Raw genomic sequence first — 20,887 nt, 5'->3', positions numbered from 1 at the left:
CTCTTTGAAGATGAAAAGGACTGTATAAATGCTAAGTGCAGACTCACGTTCTTGCTTTCACTCAGTGACATCTGAAGTATCTGCACTGCCTTTGGTTCAGCTGCTCTGGGTTTAGTCTGCTGGAACCAAAGGCAAACTTCAGCTGTTAGAAGTAATATGTTAAAAATATTTGACAGTATGTGACACTATTGCACCAGTAAGGGAAATGTGCAGCCCATTGATTCAAATATATTCCTGTTACCACTTCATAAATGCTGCTGGTGCTTCACTGGGCGTGACTTTCACCACTGGAATTACTTCCTTATCTGATGTGATTTGCACTTGAACTTTATTTACATTAATGCATCTGCTCAGAATATAATGAGGTAGAGAAAAGCTTTTTGCTTTAGAAAGTTGCTATTTTCGTGGGTTTTTTACAGCTCCCCAAGAAGTCTGATCGTTTTCCTTCCACTGGATTCTAAAACCAGTTCTAGGTATTGGAAAGCGCTTCTTGAGTTGCTCTTTTTGACTGTAGATCTTCTCTGGCTCAGCTATGGGCAGAATACAACCCCTGGCACCTGAAAGGGTATTCCATGGCTGGTATTCCATCTCTGGAACTGCTACCTATGCAAAGCCAGCAAGCATTACAACTTTCATAACCATTTTCCTCAGGTGTAAATGACTACACGGAATAAAAGAATGAGGCTGGGAACCACTTAAAATAATGTGGTTCTGTGTTTGAACTTCTCTAAAATGTGCTGGTATCATTGCATTCCCAATTCATTTCCACACACAGTTGTTGTGGTGGTGTTTTTTTTTTTTATAACTGTGATTATTTCCATTGCAATGTTTTGTATAGTCCAAATATTTATCAGAGTAATCAAAGACTACGATGCCATAAAAACAAAGAGAACTTTAGTGCTTATTGAACAGATGAAACGTCCCATTTCTGGTGGCAAGTTATGGGTTTAATTTTAGCAAAAGCCCTTACGTGGCTCACTTTGCTCCCAATGTTTATGTTTTATGAGGCTCTTGTTCCTGGGAGGTAAATCCTTCAGTCAAATGAACTTTGTTATTCGTGCCAAAGTATTTCTTTTTGTATCTGACATCTGGTGTGAGGATGGATAGCCCTGTGAAAGAGCTGCTCATGGGAAAAGTGCCCTGCATGAATATCTTCCCTCTAGAAAAGATCTCAGTATTATCATTTAAATGGTGCAATTATTATCTATACTTAGAATATGTGCCTCCTTCCTAAATCATGAAAGAAGTCAGATGTGGCAGATTTCTGGAGTGTCTGAGCATAGAAGTGAAGAGCCTGATTAAAACTCTAATACATGCAAAAACCAGCAGTTCCTCCTATTCTGTGGATACCCTACTGTGTTCAGTACACTGAGGGATAATGGGATACAGCCTGCAGGATATCCCAGGAGCCCTTGGAAAGGTAGATGTACTTGCAACAAGAAAAATTTAGGAGTCCTTGTCAGCCAGAAATAGAAAATATAAGATGCCAAAGTATCTGGGCAGATTGCTGGTTTTCCATATCAAAACAGTAAAGTGCTTGGTAGGGTTGAAAGATGGTGAATAGAGAGATGATTGAAAAGAAAGGAGCATCTTTGCATATTTTGTACTTAATCTGACTAATTACTGCTGGGAATCACTGGAAAGAGGAATAGTGGACAGGTAGAGGACTTTCCAAAGTTAAAACAATTAAGTGTAACAAATATTGGGAAGAATATTCAGTGTCACCTGCCATTAATGCAGACACCGTGTTTGAGATGAGACCCAGTGTTGTGGCATCTTGTGCTCTGTCAGCTTTTTTCTCACCATTATTAGTGACAAGACAGGACCAAAATGTTCAGATATAATTTAGAATGTATCAATTCAGATTGAGGAAAAACAACAGATAAAAAATTAGGTCTGGGTTCCTCATGAGGGAGCAACAAAAACTGCCACAGGCCTTATGAGAGACTGAGAAAGAACCACTCTAGTTGGCAGACTGAGCTTTAGATCAATTACAAATTATTTATATTGTTATTACTTAAAAGAGTATTTGAATTCTGGGCCTTTGATTTCATCATAACTATTTCACGTAATTGCATGATCATTGAATGATAATTGCATTTCATGTTTCCTTTTTTTATTCTAACAACATAACAGACCAAGTTAGATTCCAATGTGTGGAGAGTGAAGGGACTAAAAGGACAACCAAAGGCACAATAGTCATGTCAGTAATATTTTACTTAAAATTCAAACTTCAAACACTTGATGTTGAAAAAACCCCACAATTGTATATCTTAGTTGACTGTCAACCACAGATAAGACACTTCTTTCTGTTCACAGTGGACTACAGAGCTGTAAGTTAACCTGAACTTAAGTAAGTAAAGTATTCCACTGTTCTGAGCAGAGAGTAATGTGTGAGACTGGGGGGGGGAAAACTTCCATGAAGAAATTAAATAGGCTGGAGGTCTCTCCGTTGGAATTAATTTGTTAAACTGAGGGTGAAAGGCCTCAGGTGTGTTGAAAAAACCGAGACTCACACAGATGTCTGGGCTGTGATTGCAAAGGAGCCTTAGAGATACCTTTGAATTTAATTTCCTATTAATTTCCACAAACTTTTCCTATTTAATGCCTGCTGTCCCTCACCATAATGTTTTTCTAATTTGAGGAATGCAGCTACAGGGTCAATAGAGAAAATATTTCTTTCTTTCCCCTTGGAAAATTATGTGTTTGTTATTAAACCCTTACACAAAAAAAAAAAAATTGAATTCTGTTAACTTGTGGTGTTGGATTTCCATGAGCCTGGACAGCCAGAGTTAATGCTGCAGTGTTATCCTTCCCCTTGTTCATTTTTCAAAGCAACAGCAGCATTTGTATCTCTTGTATATCCCGTGTTATTTGTGCAGGGACATCGAAGGGCTGGACTGAAACGATGAATCCCTGAATGGCACCAGACTAAGACAAATCAGAGCAGGTTTCAAATGGAAAAGACCTTTAAGGTCGTTGCTCTTTCCATTACAAGTGCAGGTTTGTTACCTGCAGATTCCCAGTTTTCAGCCTTTATTGGGAGCTACTTGTCTTAGTTTTAGACAATCAGGTAGTATGTTGTTTTCAGGGCTCAACAGCTATTTAGTTTTTACAGTAGAATTTTGGCTTTTAGCAAGAAAAAGTTCATTCCTATTCCATGCAGTTCCTTCAGAGGAACCATTCCCATAGAAGAATTTCCTAAAAACAATACTTCTTGTTTGTTGTTTTTATTTCAATGTTTTGGTTGTAACCTTCCACAGCAATTTTCTGTTTTTCAGAGCAGCGGTATTTAATTTAAAAAAAAGAAATCAGTTTAATTAGCAAGACTAGGGAAGCTTGCAAGATAAATTTTCCCATTTTTGAGAAGTGAAATATGCCTGTATTGGCTAGAATTTCAAAAAACTACCAAGATAGGAAGAGTTTTGCTGTTCGAGGTGGTTTGTTGGGGTGAGGTTTATTTTGCACTATTGTGATTTGAGTTACACTCTGTGATAGAACACATACAATGTGGGTACTTAAAGTAGCAGAAAATTATGCTCCCTGAGTATTTGTAGATTACTGACATTTAGTGTGTTCCAGTGATGTAAATCTCACCTCCCCAAACCAATAACAACAGCAGAAATATCCACTATTACTCTTAATGCTTATTATCTTTGTTACAGAGGCTTTGATCCATATTAACATTATTATTGTTACTGCTAAATATCAGTGATACAGAGGCCTTTTCAAATGCCTGGATGAGAAAAGTGCCATTGTTATTGGTCTCCTTAATGATTTTGGTTGATTAAACTCTAGTAAGGAAAGGATGGTTTGGGGGTTAAGGGATTTCATTCGATTTGAGCCAACCTTGATTTAAATCTCACTTTTTAACTCAGAGCTGTGTCCATTCCTCTGATTTCTCTGCAGGTTTAGTCAGTCCTGCCATGTATTTGCACTTGGCTTTGGGAGCCCACCTCAAGTTAATGGGGCTTGAAATGGCACAGAAGGTCCATATGGATGTCCATAATTGGAGACAGGATGTTTATACACCCAGTCATACAGACATGACAAATAGAAATAACCCCCCCAATTGTACATCAGCATGTCCAAAACGCTCTTAATGGCATTACATTTTATTGAGTCAATTAGGTGGGAAATGGCGTTTTACGCACATTTTAAAGCAGCCAAACACGTTCCAGGAGTACAGACATGAAAAAAAAACTAAAATACAACAGTTTAGAAGATGTGTGTTTGGAGTGCAAAAGAGAACAATGTTTCCAGCAAATACAGCTCCTTCCCTAAGAGCTGCAATACTGCTCCTGATGGTCATTGTGCAGGCATGAAATGGACATTTAAAGAGATTGGTTTGATAGGCCATTTAGTGCTGTGAATTCAAATGAACACTTTTATGTTTTCATTTTCTCGACAGTACTCCACACTTACTGGTGAGATACAATATTTTGCATTTCTTTTCTGAACAACCTCTTAAAGTCACATGAATATGGAACTTCAGATAGTTCTCGTCTGAATTGTTCTGGAGTGGCCTATGACTAAAAACTGGAACTGAATAGATGACTGGGTTAAGTATTTTTTTCCTGTCATCAGCGCTCCCTGCACACCATGGGGTGTTTGTTTCTTTTCACTGTCTCTGTCCTTGGATATTTCCCCACTCTGTAACATCCAAACAACTCAGTGTCTTGCTGTTCAGTTTTAGATGTGATACTAAAGACGGATGGAGGGGATTTTTTTTTGTGCCTAAAAGTTTGATGATGTTGGATTTGCTTCTTCTTTACTGACTAAAGTGCTGTTGATGTTTGGAGTGTTTCAGACTGCATCTTAAAGCCTCACTTCATCCATATGTTTAGTTTGGATATGTCATTAGTTAGTACTTATGTGAGTGCCATGCTTATGAATAGTTCTTAACAAACTTTGAAGCAGGCCAGGTTGATCTCAACACAGCCAAACCTGGCAGTTTGCTCATTTGATCTTCCCTTTTCTGTGGCTTCTGAGCATAATGCTTTCCCCAACTTTTTTTTATTCTTACTTAAAAAAGAATTTCTTCAGATGATTATTTTAGCATTTCAAGCTGGGATTAGTCTACACCTACAGAACTGAATGTGTCTGGACTGCTTATGTTCATGTTCTACTTATTTAAAACTGATGGTAAAATCAGCTGTGCTGCTGTGGAAGATGAGCTCTGCCTGCCTGAGCAGTCACCCACCCCTTTAAAAGGTTGGCTCACGGGTACGTTTGATGCATTTCATTTTTCAGCATAAATATGAAAAATCAGGAGACTTGTTCAGTGCTGCTGTTTCTATTCTGCACTTATTCATTTCACTCGCTGAATATTTTCAAGCATTCAGCTAAATATATCAGATTAGAGCAGGAGAAAATATAAGTCCAGGCTGCAGGCAGCCACCTCTGCAATTGTTTAGTTTTGATGGAAAACTGGAAAATGAAGGAAGCATTTATTCCCTATTGGATAAATGAAGGTGACATTGCTTTGGCAAAGTATCCAACCAAAATTCATATCAGTTTTAAAAAAATAATCATCTAGTACATCTTAGTGACTCTACCCTAGAAAATGCCCCCACTCCCAGTAAGACACTTCACATCCCTGGTGAGCAGGAATTTCATTAGAAGATGCTTTATTTGATAAGTGCAGCAGTGCACTGGGCTGGGTAGAACATGTTGCTGAATTTCTAAGCAGGCCTAGAATTTTCCTTCATCTGAACAGCTTTTCTCTTGGATGGTGCTTCTTTCATGCATTTCTTGGGACCAGCTCATTCCACACTGGGTGTCCGTGGGTACCCAACAAGGAGGAGGGGAAGCAGAAAGCAGGATCAGCAGCGAGCAGGGCCATTGCCAGGAGCCAGAAGAGCACTTTGTGTTACATCAGCCCTGCCTCACATCTGCCACTCCAGTCTTAACAATAAATAAGTGAGGAGTGGGAGACCCACTCTTGGAAATACCATCTGCTGGTGTCAAAGAGGTACCCAGTGGAAATGGCTTCAGCCTGAGCAACTTTTTTCCTTGTGCAGGCTGATTAGTTTGGATTGGCGTGTGTTCTCCACTGCCTTGCCAACTTTGGCCACTTGCACAGCACGTGGCAGCATTTTAGTGCCTGTTAAATATTGACATTGATATAGGAGAGCCCACTGGAGCTGTGAGTACAGCCACGAGACACTCGTTTCTCACACACAGCACTGATGCAGACAGTGTTTTTCCTGCCATTAAGAGCTTCAAAATCATTTCTCACATAAAAGGAAAACAAATTACTTGTTATGTTATTAGCTGCAAATTTTCGGGACAAAGTCATTTACTTCTGTTTTCCTTATAAACTTTTCCACAGGGAGCTCCTGCCCGGTGAGATCACCAGTTTCTCCAGCCACAATCAGACCTACTGCTCTGGCTGACAACTAACCCCAAAGTTCTTAATTGCAGGAATGAGGACACATCTGGGAAAAGTTGTGTCAGTCTTTCAAATCCAATGAGATTTGGGGTGAAATTTAATTTAAAGGCACATGGTACAAACACTGTGAAACTTCTGGTGTTGAAAACTACAGGTGACTCATCAACCAGTGATGCACATGAAAATTTCTGTTTCTCTGAGTTCTATATGAAGGCTAAACTAATGACTGTGTATCTAATTAATGACCTTTTTGTAGATGGTAAATCCAGGAAAGAAGTACCTGGCTGTTGATTAGCTGCCTAATCAGAAACGCAGCTCTGATCTCTTCTCTCATTTTTGCATCACCTCTTTAGCATTACTGGGGTTTCCATAAAGTCCATGATGTAATGCAGACTTTTAATTATGCAAAATTAATATAATATTTCTGATGAAAGGGTAATTGAAAGAAATGGAGCATGCATGAGCTGAACTCCGAGCTCTAGCTGCATTAAATCTCTTATTTTAATGGGAATGAAAGGATGAATGCATCGTGGATAAAGCTCATTCCCATGCAGAGGGTCAGCGTGAAACTTAAATGCCTTTAATTTTTATGAGGTTTTAACTGCAGTGTAGAAGCACAGTCTGTGTAACGGGGGGTGAGTTTGGTCTCATGAGGGACACATCTTTCAGAGGCTTTTAATTACTCAGTTTAGACCTGTTTCTTTAAAATAAGCAGGGAATTGAGTCACTAAAATACAAATATGTTCAGAGAAAGCTAAGGCTGCAGCAGGGAGGGCTGGAGTACCTGGGACATTCCAAAGCATTTCCTGAGATCAGGAGCTGCTTAGTGGCTGATGGGAAGGGTTCTACTGGAATATGAGCTCTTGGCAACCTGACAGACAGTGAATGAGGTTACAGGCTACCAGCTGCATTTTTCCTGGGATGGAGCATTGTGAAATCTTTGTCTTAAAGTGCTCTGTGCATTTTTTTTTCCTCCAGTTTCTTCTCTCATGGGGATCAACATGAGGAGTAAACCTTGAGTTAGCCCTCTGTGAAACAGGCAGGTAGCTGTAGTCCTTGAAGAAAAAAATCAGTATTATGAACACTTGGCTTGCACCTTTTCCAAACCAGTGACAGTTCAGGTCTGTCCTGTGCAGTTTGTGACCAAGATCAATAACTCTTCTGAGCTTCCAAGCACAGACAACATCAATAGACTTCAGTGGGAATAAAAACAGGTGTTTATTCCATTTAAGTTGCTAAATTACGAGTCTCCCTTCCCTAAACCATCTACCTAACCCTCTATTCCTATAACATTATTATTAATAATAATTAACTATTAATAATGCCATTAGTACATCAGATCCAGATAAACATGTACAACTTTTGTCAGATTTCTTGACCAGCAAAAGCAAACGTCATCTTCCAGTGCCAGAGCACCAGTGCCAACAGACAGCAGCTGTTTGTAATGTGCTCTGCTTCCTTATCTGAGCCCATTACCCAGAACAGTAATAATTCTGACAGCAAACACAGAGCAATAACCCTGCCTTTTTTCACTGTTATCTTGCTGTTTGACTGTTATCTCCAAAGGAACATGGCTGAATGTACCTCTCAAGTGTTGAAGAGGTAGAGCAGAGAACTGTGAGATAAAATTAGTGGAGATCACATTAGAGCCTTCAGTGAGAGGGATTTCTGGAGAAATCAGTCACATACAGATGTGCTGGCTCAGTGGTGCTTGTGCATCCCCCAGATACCTTAAGGGAAAGGTGGGGGGTGGCCAGGTAAGAGCAGCAATGCACCCCCACCTTTGTGGCTTGCAGGTCTCCAGCTCTGGGCAGCAAATTACCTGTTGTGGGTACAGAAATCACGTCTGAAACAACACAGGGTGTTGTAATAATTCTTGAGTGCTGAGACCAGTTATGGAGACAGAGCTAATAAAGAGAAAATAAAATAATTACTAGGTATAATCATCATCAGTCTGCTGATCTGCCAGGCACAGGTTTACTAGGGCATTAAGTTCTTAAAAAGAGATTGCTCACATTGATCAGCAAATGTGCTTCTTCCACATATTATTTGCACATTTTATGCTCACAGTATTCCTTAAGTACTAATATCTTTTATGGATTGATTGCCATCTGCAGACATTAAATCATGTGTGTAATAAAATACATAAGAATGGGTTAAAAAAATGAAAAACAAATACAACCCCATTGAAGTACTGGATAAACACTAGGATTCTTTAGGACAGCTGTTTAGAAACAGGGCTCTAATAAGTAAAGCCTAATAATCTGGCTGGGTGTGTGTTTTTCTGGAACTTTCATTTGGTTCTCCTCTACGGGGAGAAGAAAGAAAAAGAAAAGCAAACAAGAAAACTGCAATTCCTACAGGGAAAATAACAGACATTGGAAATCCATCTGGGAGGAGAGAGATTTTGAATATGGAGCAGAGGCTTATCAGATTTTATAACAGAGCAGGTGTGTCGGTTTCAGCAGATTCAACATTGATTTTTCTGTACAATCTTTGGTTGTTCTTGATTTCTGCAGATTTTGTTTTAAGGTTGTAACTGGCCAGAATGTTTGGCCAATAACTCTTTATATGACTATATCCGACTATTTGTAGAAAAAAAATCAGTAACTGACACTCTCTTATTAAAACCACAGAAACTAAAATTTAGGCTACAATTCTCTATAGGACAGAAGCAATTTTTGATCAACTTCATGTGCAGCAGAAAGAGCCAAGATAGATTTGAACTTGTGTATCCTCACCTACCAAAGCTGGTTATCTCCTGAAACTTTACAGCCCATAATTTGGCATGTTGAATCTGAATTTTCGAGGCAAATCCCACTCCTTCATCAATCCACCTTTACAAAAGGGTCAGTCATCATTATTGAGCAAAAGCAGCTGTTAGGAGACAGCATTTTCTGGGGGCTTGCAGGAAGCTCCTCCTACATCACAGGTTTCTTTGGAAACATGTCAATGAAAGCTGCACTCGTGGGCTGTGAATGAGAGGAATAACAGGTCATGTAGAGATAATCCAGGGACATCTGTGCAGTAGGGGAGAGGCCGTGAAGGAGTCACAGCTGCAGAGGTTTTGTCAAAGTGGCAGACGAGGAAAATGCTCTGTACAGCAAAACCTGACAGGATATGAGCACACAGCAGCTTCAATTTGTCAGGGGCTCAGAAAAGATGCTGCAAACCTGCTCACTGAGGAGAGCCTGGTAGGAGATTTAGCTGTTTGAATGGCTAGAGAAAGCTCTCTGGGACAATGCGTGAAAGAGAATCCTCCAGATTGACACAACCTAACTATACAGACCTGGAAAGGAGATTCCATGACAAAAACCTCCTGCCCTTTGCTTCTGTTTCGAGGCTTGAACAAGAGGCAGGATGATAATGTTGTCCTGAGCAATCAAAGCAAGAACTAGAAGGAAGTGCTTTAGGGGAAAAATTTAAGAGCTGAGTTTTAGCTGTGCAGGGCTGTCAGCTAAACATGCAAAAGGTATCAGGGCCAGAGGTTGACATTTTGGACTAAATGGAAAAGCAGGAAAAGAGAGGAAGATCTTTATAGTGTCAGTACTGATGTGGTTGCTGAGGGGGTAGGAATGAGAGTCACAGAGAAAGGGAAGAAGTTAAAGAGGGGGGAAAAAAGGTTTTCCAAAAAAATGGAATGGAGAGATGAGACAGAAGGACAAGATGGAAAAATGATTAGAGAAATTATAGTAAAATGACAGGAGGAGATAATTACAGGAGACAAGGGAACGTCAGGTTTCCAGGCACGTGATTAAATGGGTGGAAGGGGGATGATAGGTCAGGAAGGTGAAGTTGAGAAGCAATTTCTGTAGAAAGAAAGTCGAGGCAGGGACTGCAGAGCTTTGAGGTAAAAGGGTAAGGAATGAGGAGGTGTTTGAAAAGGCAGATGGGGGAACAGGGAGGATCAAAAAGTGTTTATATTGTGTGAGAGGGAAACCGGCCTTCAACACAAAGAACTAGCACAGGAGAGAACAGATTCATAATTAAGGCTGAACTAACCAGTTTTTATACATTGTTTACTCAGGAAAGGCAAGGTGTATGAGAAGGGAGTAACATTCATTATATCTGTCAATATGATGTAAAATATACAAGCTTTTCTTCAGGTCTGCACATAAATCACCAAATACTGCCCTTTATTTACAAGCTGTTGGTGAAGCAGTCACTGGCTGCTTGAATTTGTGTGATACTTATAAATTTCGTGCTGACAGATTCCTCTGGTGAAATATCTATGGATTGTACAGAAATCCAGTGCCACAGCTGCTGTTCATTTATCATGTACAAGTGCCTGTCCTTACCAGGAAGACCTCCAGGGATCTCCTAAGGATTCAGAGTAGCTTTGCCAATCCAATAGTTCTTTTGAGCCAGGTTTAAACAAATGCCCTTTAATGACACTAAGCTTCACTGAGATCTGGAAATGCTATTTTTCAGGTGCTCTGTGAGATCAGAGTCCCAAACTCTTTCTTTGCACCACCCAGGAGATCAGGTTGTTTATGAAAGTTTAGTCCTAGCTGGAATCTCTAATCCAAATACATCCACCCTTTGGCAGTCATGGCCATAAATCTCCTACATGTAAGTCAGGATCCTGATTTTGTGGCCAGACCTTTTCTTTAAGCAGCATGCTAAAAATCCATATGCCAAGCAATTCCAGATTTCAGCTTGTTTGGAAATCTCAGTGAAACTTCTCACTTCAGTGAGCCTCATCCATCAGTCCCTCCATAGATTTCTTACACTTGAATAATAATTTGCTTTATTTACCTTTGTTTTCCAGAGCTGAGGTGCTGCTGCAGGGAAAGGCCAGGCAGGTGAGGGCAATCCAGGTGTCTGCTTTGCTGCTCAACCCATCTGGACAAGCCCTAGCTAGAAAAATTCAATATTGAGGCCAAATCAAATAATAACAAGAAAGAAACAGATAAAGTAAAACAATCAATAATGATATTAATTGATTTGCCCCAAAGGACAAACAGATAATTAAAACTTATTGAAGTGTACAAGCAGCACCTAACACTGACCATTATGTTCCTGTTTGTGCTGCATGTGTCTGTGGTTGTGTCAAAAGTATTGATACTGAATCTTTTAAGTGTAAAAATGCAATAGAAATTAGAAAAACATTTTCTGACTGAGTTTGGATGTGTCTTTCCCCTGGTTTATAGGCTGAATGTGACACCAAATGGTGTGGGACAGGTGGGGTTGGCTGTCCTGGCTGTGTCCTTGTGTCCCCCAAGGCTGTTCCCTGGTGGGGCAGCAGGAGAAACAGCAAACACCCTGATGTGTACACACTGCCCAGAAATAAATAAAATACTGGTGTGTTATCAACACTGTTTTGGGCACAAATCCCAAACACGACACTGTAAGAGCTGCTGTGAAGAAAATTAACTCCATCCCAGCCAAAATCACAACAATAAAACACTGTAAAGTCAGAAGTTCTGTTTTGTTTCAGAAACAATCCAGTGTAACTATATATTTTGCCAACACTGTTCTTACTATTCTTACATGGTTTTACTGCAAAGCTGAATATTTGCAATTTACTGGTGTCTAAGCAAAATTGCAGGAAAATGACACATTAGCTACAACTAATGTTGCTCTTGCTCCTAAATTCTCTTTCCCGAATTTCTTTACTGCCTTGGTATCATCAGAGTGCCCATCTAAAATAGGTAAAAGAATTCAAGTTGTGACACTTTTAAATAAATAAATAATTCTGTTTAAATAAAAAAAAAATCCACATGAGATTTACACTTCTGTGGCAACATCAATGTGATGCACTGTTTTTTTATTCCCTGATTTATTCATAAACTCTAAGGCACTATAAGTGTGTTATTTTTCAAAAGATGTCTGTTTACTCCTCACTTGTCAGTGTATGTGCAGATGAGGGAGGGACTCACTGGCATTTCCCTGTGCTCTTGCACTGGTGGAACCGACCGAGGTGTCAGAGGGGGACAATCAGGTCCTGGCTCAAGATTTACGCTCACACCTCCTCACTACAACCTGTGGAATTGTTCTGCAATGTCTCTGGATGCCCCAGGTGACATTTGGGGGTTTCCTCTTGGAGATTTCTACCTTTACAAATAATTGCTTCTGAACTCAGATAATTTATATTTAATTACTGGCAATGTATGTGCACTCTGTCAGTGATTTAATTGAGGGAAAAAAACCCAAACCCAAGGGTTAAAAGCTCCTGTGATTTGCATAGCAATACTCACCCCCATCTCCCCTCCTTTAGGTCTGTAAGAATTCCTGCCACTCGAAGCTGTCCTACCGAGTTGCCATGGCAACGAGAAGAAGGAAACCGTCAGATCTGAAGATTGCAGTTTACAGTTACTGTTCTTCACTACTCGGCCTCAGTTGCTCCAGTTTAATTTGCAACCTCACTTAATCTGTCCGACTGTACCTTGGTGTTTGAGGGCTTGTGCCCCACTTCCCTTTATCCATGGATTCCTCTTGCCAGACACCAGGTTTACGCCAATTTTCTCTGAATGTTAAAAGACCATGACATCTAAACCCGACCTTGGGGGAGCAGAAAACAGATTGACTCCATTTTTTTCTATCTGTTGACTTGTTGCTATTCAACTGTTCAGAAAATATTTTGTCTGTGGGTTAGTATTTGTATATGTATGAGTGTATGTATATATATATATTTATATAGAGAGTTCTACCACAGGTTTAGCTTTTATAAAATATTCATCTGGATCAAGGGAGAAAGCAGAATAATACAGCCACAGATGAATTGAACCTGTTCTACCCTGGCTAAACCTACTGTATTTGCTGTTCATAGTGTGGCCAGGAGGAGAGGTCCCATTGCCATCCCACCGCTGTGCTGACACAAACCAGGCAGGCCAAGGGCTCTGACGTGGCTCTTCTCGTACCTCAGGTTCAGCAAACAAGAAATACAAGTCCCCTGGGCTTGTTCCTGATCTGAACTGCTTTCCCTCTGCCCCAAAAGGAGTTCATGATCCAGGAGGGGCAGCCAGCTGCGACCCACCGGGAGGGTCACCGCCAACAGCGAGGGCAGCGCTGGGCCTGATTTTAGAGGGGCTAAAGAGGCGCTGCTGGCAACATTTCAGTTCTTGTCAGCTCTGCAGACAGGGGGAGGTGGGCAGGTACCTGCAGGTGAGCAGTTGATCCAAGCAGCTAAAGCTCGGTGTTTCCCAGAGCGTTGGTCTCTCCCTCGGCCTCTGCGCCGCCTCGTCCCGCACGTCAGCGCCAGGAGGTCCCAGATGCCCCATCCTATGAATATCCTCACAAACACACAGATATATGGTTTTGAATATATATATACATACATACACATGTACACACAGTTTCCAGTTAAGAGTAACAAGAGCATTTCTTTGTGTGTGTAAACTTACCACACTTGTTTGCAGACATGGGAAAAAAAAAAAACAAAAAAAACAAAGGGTGTTCGTTCTATAGGAATATGGATCCTTTTTTTTATTCTGTGAGCATGTAAGGTCAGAAAAACCCTTCTAACTGTACGAAGATGGTCATCCTGTTAATAAATTGTAAATGGTCCATCAAAGCTCACACCAAATTTTTATAAAATTAACACAAAAAAGTATACTAGTGACAGACTGTGGCTTTTATTAGAGCTTGCCAGTAACTAGGGTAAGGTAAGTGTCTTAGAATATTTTAATAAACTTGCTTATTTAAAGTTTAAACAAGAAAGCTTCCTTATGCAATAGAACTTTGCAGCTGCATTCTTTAGTTAGCATTTTTACAGTACTTATGAGTCATACTGTATGTCATCTTTACTACAGTGAGATTATGAGCATATCTTCCCCACCACGTCTATGTTTCAATAGTAAAGATTTTTGGAAGCATCAAAAAGTCCAAACATACATTTAGTTTTCCATAATGCTACACTAGATATTAAATGTGTGTTGGTGGTTAAAATTTGCTGTACAATAGCTTTTCTCTGAATTCCTGTATTGTACCAAATATGAAAACAGGTCTTTTTCTTTCTTTCTTTCTTTTTTTTTTTTTTTTTAATCAAAAGGAGTAATAACAACAGCGACAGAGGAAAAATGAGTTTGTGTTGTGAGCTTTCCTAACGTTGTAGATTTCTTGATAAGATAAGAGCTGCCTTCAGACGGGAACTTATTTTTCCCTTTCAGCTGAACTCCTGCAGTTCTGACCAAGTAAAACCTCCCCCTGACCCCGTTTCTCTTGCAGGAGGCTCTCGGTGTCTCAGTTACCAAAGTGGTACTTCGGGCTGAGGGGGAGCTTCTCTTGGCCAAGGACATCAGGAATGGGCTGTTGGCAGCTGCAGGCATTCCAGCAGGGAAGTGCCTGATCTCAAACATTAACATGGGCAAGCTTCTGGTTCTCTTTCTGTGCCCATGCCTTGTAATAACCATATGCTGCTGCTTTGTCATCAACAATCACACGTCTTTTTTAAAAAAAAAAAAAAAAATTCTTTTCGAGCAAATTTTTCAAAAGGAAAAAAAAAAAAACTCAACCAATGTATAACACCACTGAATTTCCGACATGTATGTTGCACCCAAAGATTTTCTGCACCCTGTGCTTTGATCTACAAAACCTCTATCTTCAATAAAAGAAATTATAATATCCTCCCCCACAAATACTCTTTTTCTACTTGCTTTCTTCCTCTCCCTATCCAGCAAAACCCTGGAAAGACACCCCTTGACACTGGTGTCATTTCTGTCGAGTACCAGAGAAAGCTGTCCCTTCTCTCCTCTAAGCCAAGGCTCACAGAGCATTTTTCGGATCGTTCCATCCAAAACGAGGAACAAAGGAGAAGCTCTTCTGCCTGGAACTCCGCTAACAATGGCAAGAAGTCTTTCTACCACTCTGTGCCCAAGGACAAGAGGTCTTTCTTCTCGGATAACTCTGCGAGCTTTTGACGTGCAGAGAGGTCGGAGCCGTGGCTGAAAGTCTGAACCGAGATGCATCAAAGCCTTCAGTCACGTTGTCACCTTCATCTCTGCACCCACATCAAAGCCTCCCAGCCTTTGCCAGGTGTCTCTGGGCTTCACACAGGGCTAATCACTGCACTGCCCAAGCATGCAAAGAGAAGTTGAAGCTGCCATGTTAATGTTTCTCCCTCTCTGTACCTGAGAACGTTCCTGTAGCGTTACACGAGGAGGAACTGTATCAGAAGCTGAGATTTCCTACCTGAAGAAGGTTGTCATCTTCTGGCTCAAAAAAACCCATGCCCGTTTCCTGAAACAAAGGAGCAACAATAATTTATTTGGGGGTTTTCTCTACTATAATATAAAGAAAAAAAGTAGAAAATTTACTAAATTGGTTGTATTTTTTTAATAAGTAATTATGGTTAACATTTGTTGAGCCGAGCTTGCTGTTTTTATAACATATCACTTATTCCTACGTAGCTATTTTAATCACTACAACATTTACTTCAGTCCATGTTTGTAGATATATAATGCTGTCTAGAGTTGGAAAGGCAGGGAACTTGATTATCATTTTCTATCATGCACAAAACTTTTTGCTTAAAAAATCATTTCACTTGAAAAGACCATCTGCTGTTGAAACAAAAATTGGGAATAACCATCAGTGAGAGGAGTTTCTGAGTGAGAGAAAGGTCTCATATTTGGTGTACTTGCTAATTGAACCCTTTGTACACCTCACGTGTGTGTTTTTACAAGATATCTACGTGCATTTTGTTCAGTAACTGTAGGTCTGAAAAGTAAAACAAAGGGAAAGGAGCTGAATTTCCTACTGGGTATGGAGGAAAATTAGGTAAGAGTGGAACACTGGCTAATACACCCTCTGAGCCCTGTTCTCATCGTGTTTACACTGCTGTAAATCAAAGAGCAACTCCATTGCTGCCACTGAGATCCAGTTAATCATATTTAGATGAAATTTTCCATCTAAACCTCCCCACATATTGCTTTCACTGGTGGGCTCTGCACAGGAAAGCTGCAATATTTGTCACAGGATCGCTGAGTGCTTACACAGAATCAGAAGTCTGCCTTTTGTGGCATACAAAGAACCTACAGCTCAGATGCCTCATGTCCTTCACTGACCACTTCAGTGTGTCTCTGAGGCACCCCCAGTAATTGGGTTTAACCTTTATTTCAAGTGGCTGTAGCCAAATAATTTGTCCTGTTCCCTTGCGTTGTCACTTAAGTTCAGGATCACCGTAATACAAACCTCATCTATTACATTATGGACTTACAATCAGGTTTTTAGGGCCCTTGATTAAATGTCTTATCACTGCAAAAAGATGGATGTAATACTGGCAAATTTGTCTTTTCTTTTGTAAAGACCTCCTGCCTGAAATACTGAGAAAGCTGCCAATTTTCTTCTCAGATGTTACTAATGCACTCAGCCCCTTGAAACAGCAGAAATCTGTACACAAATAACTTTACAACACTTTGTCTAAAGGCTAAGTTATTTTCAGAATGAATTCAATAAGGTCTTATTTAATTTAAAAAAAAAAAACAAACTCTCACAATATATATTATATTAAAGTCACATCAGCTTGAGAACACCAAGTCTAAAGCAACACTCTGATTCTATCTTGCCTTTATTGAATCTCTAGAAACTGAGCTGTCTGAGAGATACTGTCCACTGCCAACAAAAAGATAAATAAAACAGCAATTATTTTCTTCCAATTAACTCTGCGGTCTATAATCTTCAGAATTAAACATGCAAAGTGCATTAGTAATTATCATTACAACTATTCTAATTTAAACCAGATCTAGCTGATTATTTCCTACATAAAGCACATAACCCACTGACCACACCTCTCTTTGCCTCCCCCCGGGACACAGGAGCTGGTTTGTGTTTGCCCACGTGGAATGGATGCACTCACGCACTCTCAGTGGAAAGCTCCTGGTTGCACAACTGCTATGTGTGTATATATGTAGATAGATAGAGATATACACATATAAATATATATATATAATATATATGCAGGTGGAGGGAGACTGATACAGCGTGGGGACTTGGAATAAGCAGTTTAATTCCCTCAGTTACGGATGAAAATGCGAGTTAAGGGACAGCATGTGTTGAGTGTGCTGGACCAATCTGATTTAAAGCAAAGGAAAACAGGCAAAAGAACCCACTTAGTAAGACCCAGACTTATCCCAACTCTCATGTTGTATTTATGCTACCTTTAGCTGTCCCCTCTTCACATAATTATATCATTTGAAGATATGCATAATTGTTTACTGACTCATTTTTAGTTGTCTGTGTATCAGCAGGTCACCAGTAGTGGAAAGGGAAGGGGTTAGAGGCAGAATTCTGCATTCCTGTGCTTTCAGTGGGACAGCTGTTTGGGAAAGTCTCATCCAGCCTTGAACATTACACTCCTCCTCTGCATCAGCAAATGACTGTACCTGATAAGTTGGGGTTAAAATGAATGTAGTGTAAGGGCAGGCTGTGTGTGTGTCCCATGCACACCCTGCCTGGGGCTGGGACTGGAGAATAAGACCCTGCCTGGTGGACTGTGATGGTGAACTCAGTACAAACAAGCTGTGTTGTTACTGCCATTTCAGACAGAACCCTCCTGTAAATCACATCTACCCCAGAACAATCTCTGTCTTTTTAAGTTGCCATCAAGATTTATTTTAGGTTTTTTTAAATGATTTTCTTTCCTTTTTGTTTTAAAAAGTTCAAGCAAGGAGGAAAATATTTTGTTTGATTTTAAAGATACTTAATTCAGCTACTTTTCCAGGTAATCGTTCCTTTGGGCCCTAGTTGCTGAATTGCTTGCTGTTTCTGAGGTGTAAATAAACGTTTTGATTTATGACGTGGTTGCAAAAGAAACTTGTAATTTATTTGTGAAATGCTCAAATAAATGATGTATGGGCTTTTACTTTCTGTCTGGACGTAGACCTTGCTGATGCAGTACAGCAGGAAGGGAGGACTACTGGCAAAGGACTAGGAAAACCTGGGAAATACCAGAAATTCCCAGGTTGCTCTTAGTGAGAAAGAGAAATTACAGCCTTCATCATCATCATGACATAGGTTTGGAAGAAGAGTCTAAAGATTAGAGAGGTAAATAGAATCATAGACTCATAGAAGGGTTTGAGTGGGAAGGGACCTTAAAGATCATTTTTTGAATGATCTAAAGATCATCCCAATCCCCCCCTGCCATGGGCAGGGACACCATCTACCAGACCAGCTTGGTCAGGGCTCCCTCAGCCTGGCCTTGAACACTTCCAGTGATGGTTTGACCACACAAGAAAGCAGCAGCTGAATATTCAGGTAATAACAATAATTTGCCTTCTGAAGGTCCATTTCCATTACAAAGGATGCCTTGAGCCAAACTCAGGTCAGATGTTCCCAGCCTGGACTGTGGGCAGGAGCTTGAATGGATTTTTGTTGCACTTCCTTTCTGCTTCACCTGAGCACCTTTCCCACCTGCCACCATCTGCTGAACAGCCAGACACAAAAAGTGCACAAACAATGCAGAATCAGGCTGAACAAACATCTTTTTACCAGGGAATTCTTCTTCCAGCATAAAGTTAGAGCCTGTTGGCTTTCTGAAATTCCTGCGAGTTGTTTTTTAAGATCCTCTAGGAAGTTTTCTAAAGTGACAGAGCCACATGAAGGTAGAATATCCCTGAAAATAGCCTTTTAATCCACCTGAGAATAGAGGAAGCTGGGGAGGGAGGGCAGCAGTTGAAGGAAATGTTTGAGTACAAGCCCCAGCAGCTTGCTGCCACTGAGACCCACCTCCAGCTTCTGCCTATTGCTGATGCTTTATTGGCCTTTGAATCTAAAGGGATTTTTTCATGTGGTCCATAATAAGTAGAGGATGAAAGAGTGTACATGAAGCTCGTGGTGTAATTGAGCAAAAGGTCATTACCTGAAAGCCGCAGCCAAAGTGTGTCACCTCCTTTGGTCTCAGCTGAGATCATTGTCCCAAACTAACGCTGTGCCTCGTGCCTTAAAAGAGGTGTTTGAAACAGCACAAAGTGAAACCATAAGCAATGAAACACTAACAGAGACAGAAAATGCTGAATGGTTTTTAGCTGGAGATAGAAGTTTTGCGCTGCCCTTTCAACCTTCCTGTGTCCCACCCACCCCCACACGTTCTGGGTTGCAGTCTGCTGTGAGTCGGTAACTTTGCACTCTTCAACCCAGTTATATTTTTTTTCTGCAGCAATAGTAAATCAGATCAGTCCCTTCTGCCTTCAGTACAACCTCCTCACCTGCAGAAACAGAGCAAGGGTCATTGCTCCTGCTGCAAAGCCATCGGGATGCTCTTCCTTGACCTCCACGCTTCTGGCTGGACTCCACTCATCCACCTCCCAGTGCCCAGTGACCTTCACTGCCCCTGGGACCACAGCAGTGAGTTACTCTGGTCCAGCACAATTCCACTGTAGGTAACAGCACATCTTACTATTGATTAGTCATTTCACAACTCACTGTTTCCACGTGCCACTGTGGGATATCACCATCAGTTCTGTGGCTGGATGTGCTTTTTATGACAAACTGTCCAAAACAAGAAAAGAAAAAGTGTTTAGACTTCTTGATTACTTCAAGGCATGTTGAAAATTCAGAACATAAAACAGAGCTGGACATTTATAATTAAGTATGTAATATAATTAACACCAGTGATTATAACCTGCCTTGGGGTTCCAGTGTGCAGTGTTGGCTTGGCTAGCACCAAGGGAGTTGGCCTTTGGTGGGATTTAGACACCCAGCTCCCACTGGAATCACTAAAAACACCAGAAGCCTAACAGCTGAACCCCCCCTTCCCCAACTGACAAAATAATTGTATAACCATAAAGTATTTCTTTTCTTTAAAGTCATCCTGAGCTAATGCACACTAAAATTTTTCCTGTATCTCCAAGGTAACTCAATAGTCATCCTGTTTCATACTGAGCAAAACAAGCAAAGCCTCCAGAGAGCAGGTGCCCCAATTAACAGATTCTCAGCCTTTCATAGCACTGATTGCCAAAACACAAAAGAACAACATGCAATTCATGTGGGGATCATAGAGAATGTGACAGAATAGATAAAGGACAGTAGAAACTATATGTTGCAGTAATTAGAATAACCCTTGTTACAAGGCAGTGTGTCTAAAGGCAAGGTTAGGGTTTTTTTCTGCCATTAAATTCACATGTGCAAGCTGAGACCATTTAGCTATGTCATGTAAGAACCAGCCAGTGCTGAAAAGCCCAGTCATGGTGCCTGGCAACTTTTCCCATCGTTGCTAATGCCAAAAACTGCATTAATCCATGTGAACATGGCTTGCTCTTGGATCCTTGCCTGGAGAAGTCAAAACAGAGATGGTTCTAGCGAGAAATCCTTTGAGCTGGGCAGAGCCCCTGTACCTGCAGCCCTGCCAAGGGCTCAGTGCAGCTCTCACCCTCACACTGCAGGGGTTTGACCTGTGTGTGCCCACCAGGCTGTGTCCCCTTGTGCCTCCAGACACATCAGACCACAACATGCCCCCTCTCGCTGTGTCAGTGGCAGGGACAGAGCTGCAAGAGAAATACAGAAACAGAGGGCACAGTTCCAAAACATCTTGGTAGCAGATTTACCCTCCTGGGAAAA

General features: G+C 40.8%; 1 protein-coding gene and 2 long non-coding RNA genes across 4 annotated transcripts in view; 1 reads left to right on the top strand and 2 right to left on the bottom strand.

The window, feature by feature from the left end:
* CDH13 (cadherin 13) overlaps positions 1-18,194 on the top strand; it is a 426,216-nt gene extending 408,022 nt beyond the window's left edge. Inside the window, exons 14-15 of one of the 2 annotated variants that reach the window (XR_007628446.1) lie at positions 12,615-12,987; positions 15,013-18,194. Coding sequence is in view for 1 of the 2 variants with exons in the window: in XM_050311304.1 (XP_050167261.1) it covers positions 12,615-12,622 (8 nt within the window). In the remaining variant the exon portion in view is untranslated. Of the gene's footprint in view, positions 1-12,614 lie in introns of both variants that reach the window. The other variant, XM_050311304.1, reaches the window with a different exon arrangement.
* LOC126637825 (uncharacterized) lies at positions 8,278-12,702 on the bottom strand. Its single transcript, XR_007628449.1, has 3 exons — positions 12,595-12,702; positions 11,153-11,254; positions 8,278-8,301 (listed from the first exon to the last, which is right to left on the bottom strand). It is a non-coding gene; the product is annotated as an uncharacterized LOC126637825 (long non-coding RNA).
* LOC126637824 (uncharacterized) lies at positions 15,433-19,814 on the bottom strand. Its single transcript, XR_007628448.1, has 3 exons — positions 19,537-19,814; positions 19,191-19,270; positions 15,433-15,574 (listed from the first exon to the last, which is right to left on the bottom strand). It is a non-coding gene; the product is annotated as an uncharacterized LOC126637824 (long non-coding RNA).
* Positions 19,815-20,887: the final 1,073 nt, after the last annotated feature.

Source organism: Myiozetetes cayanensis, unplaced genomic scaffold (assembly GCF_022539395.1).
Source record: "Myiozetetes cayanensis isolate MyiCay16 unplaced genomic scaffold, myiCay2020 scf16, whole genome shotgun sequence".
In the NCBI taxonomy this organism is placed as follows: domain Eukaryota; kingdom Metazoa; phylum Chordata; class Aves; order Passeriformes; family Tyrannidae; genus Myiozetetes; species Myiozetetes cayanensis.
The sequence above is the reverse complement of the archived record's forward strand: the minus strand, read 5'-3'. Positions and strand labels throughout refer to the sequence as shown.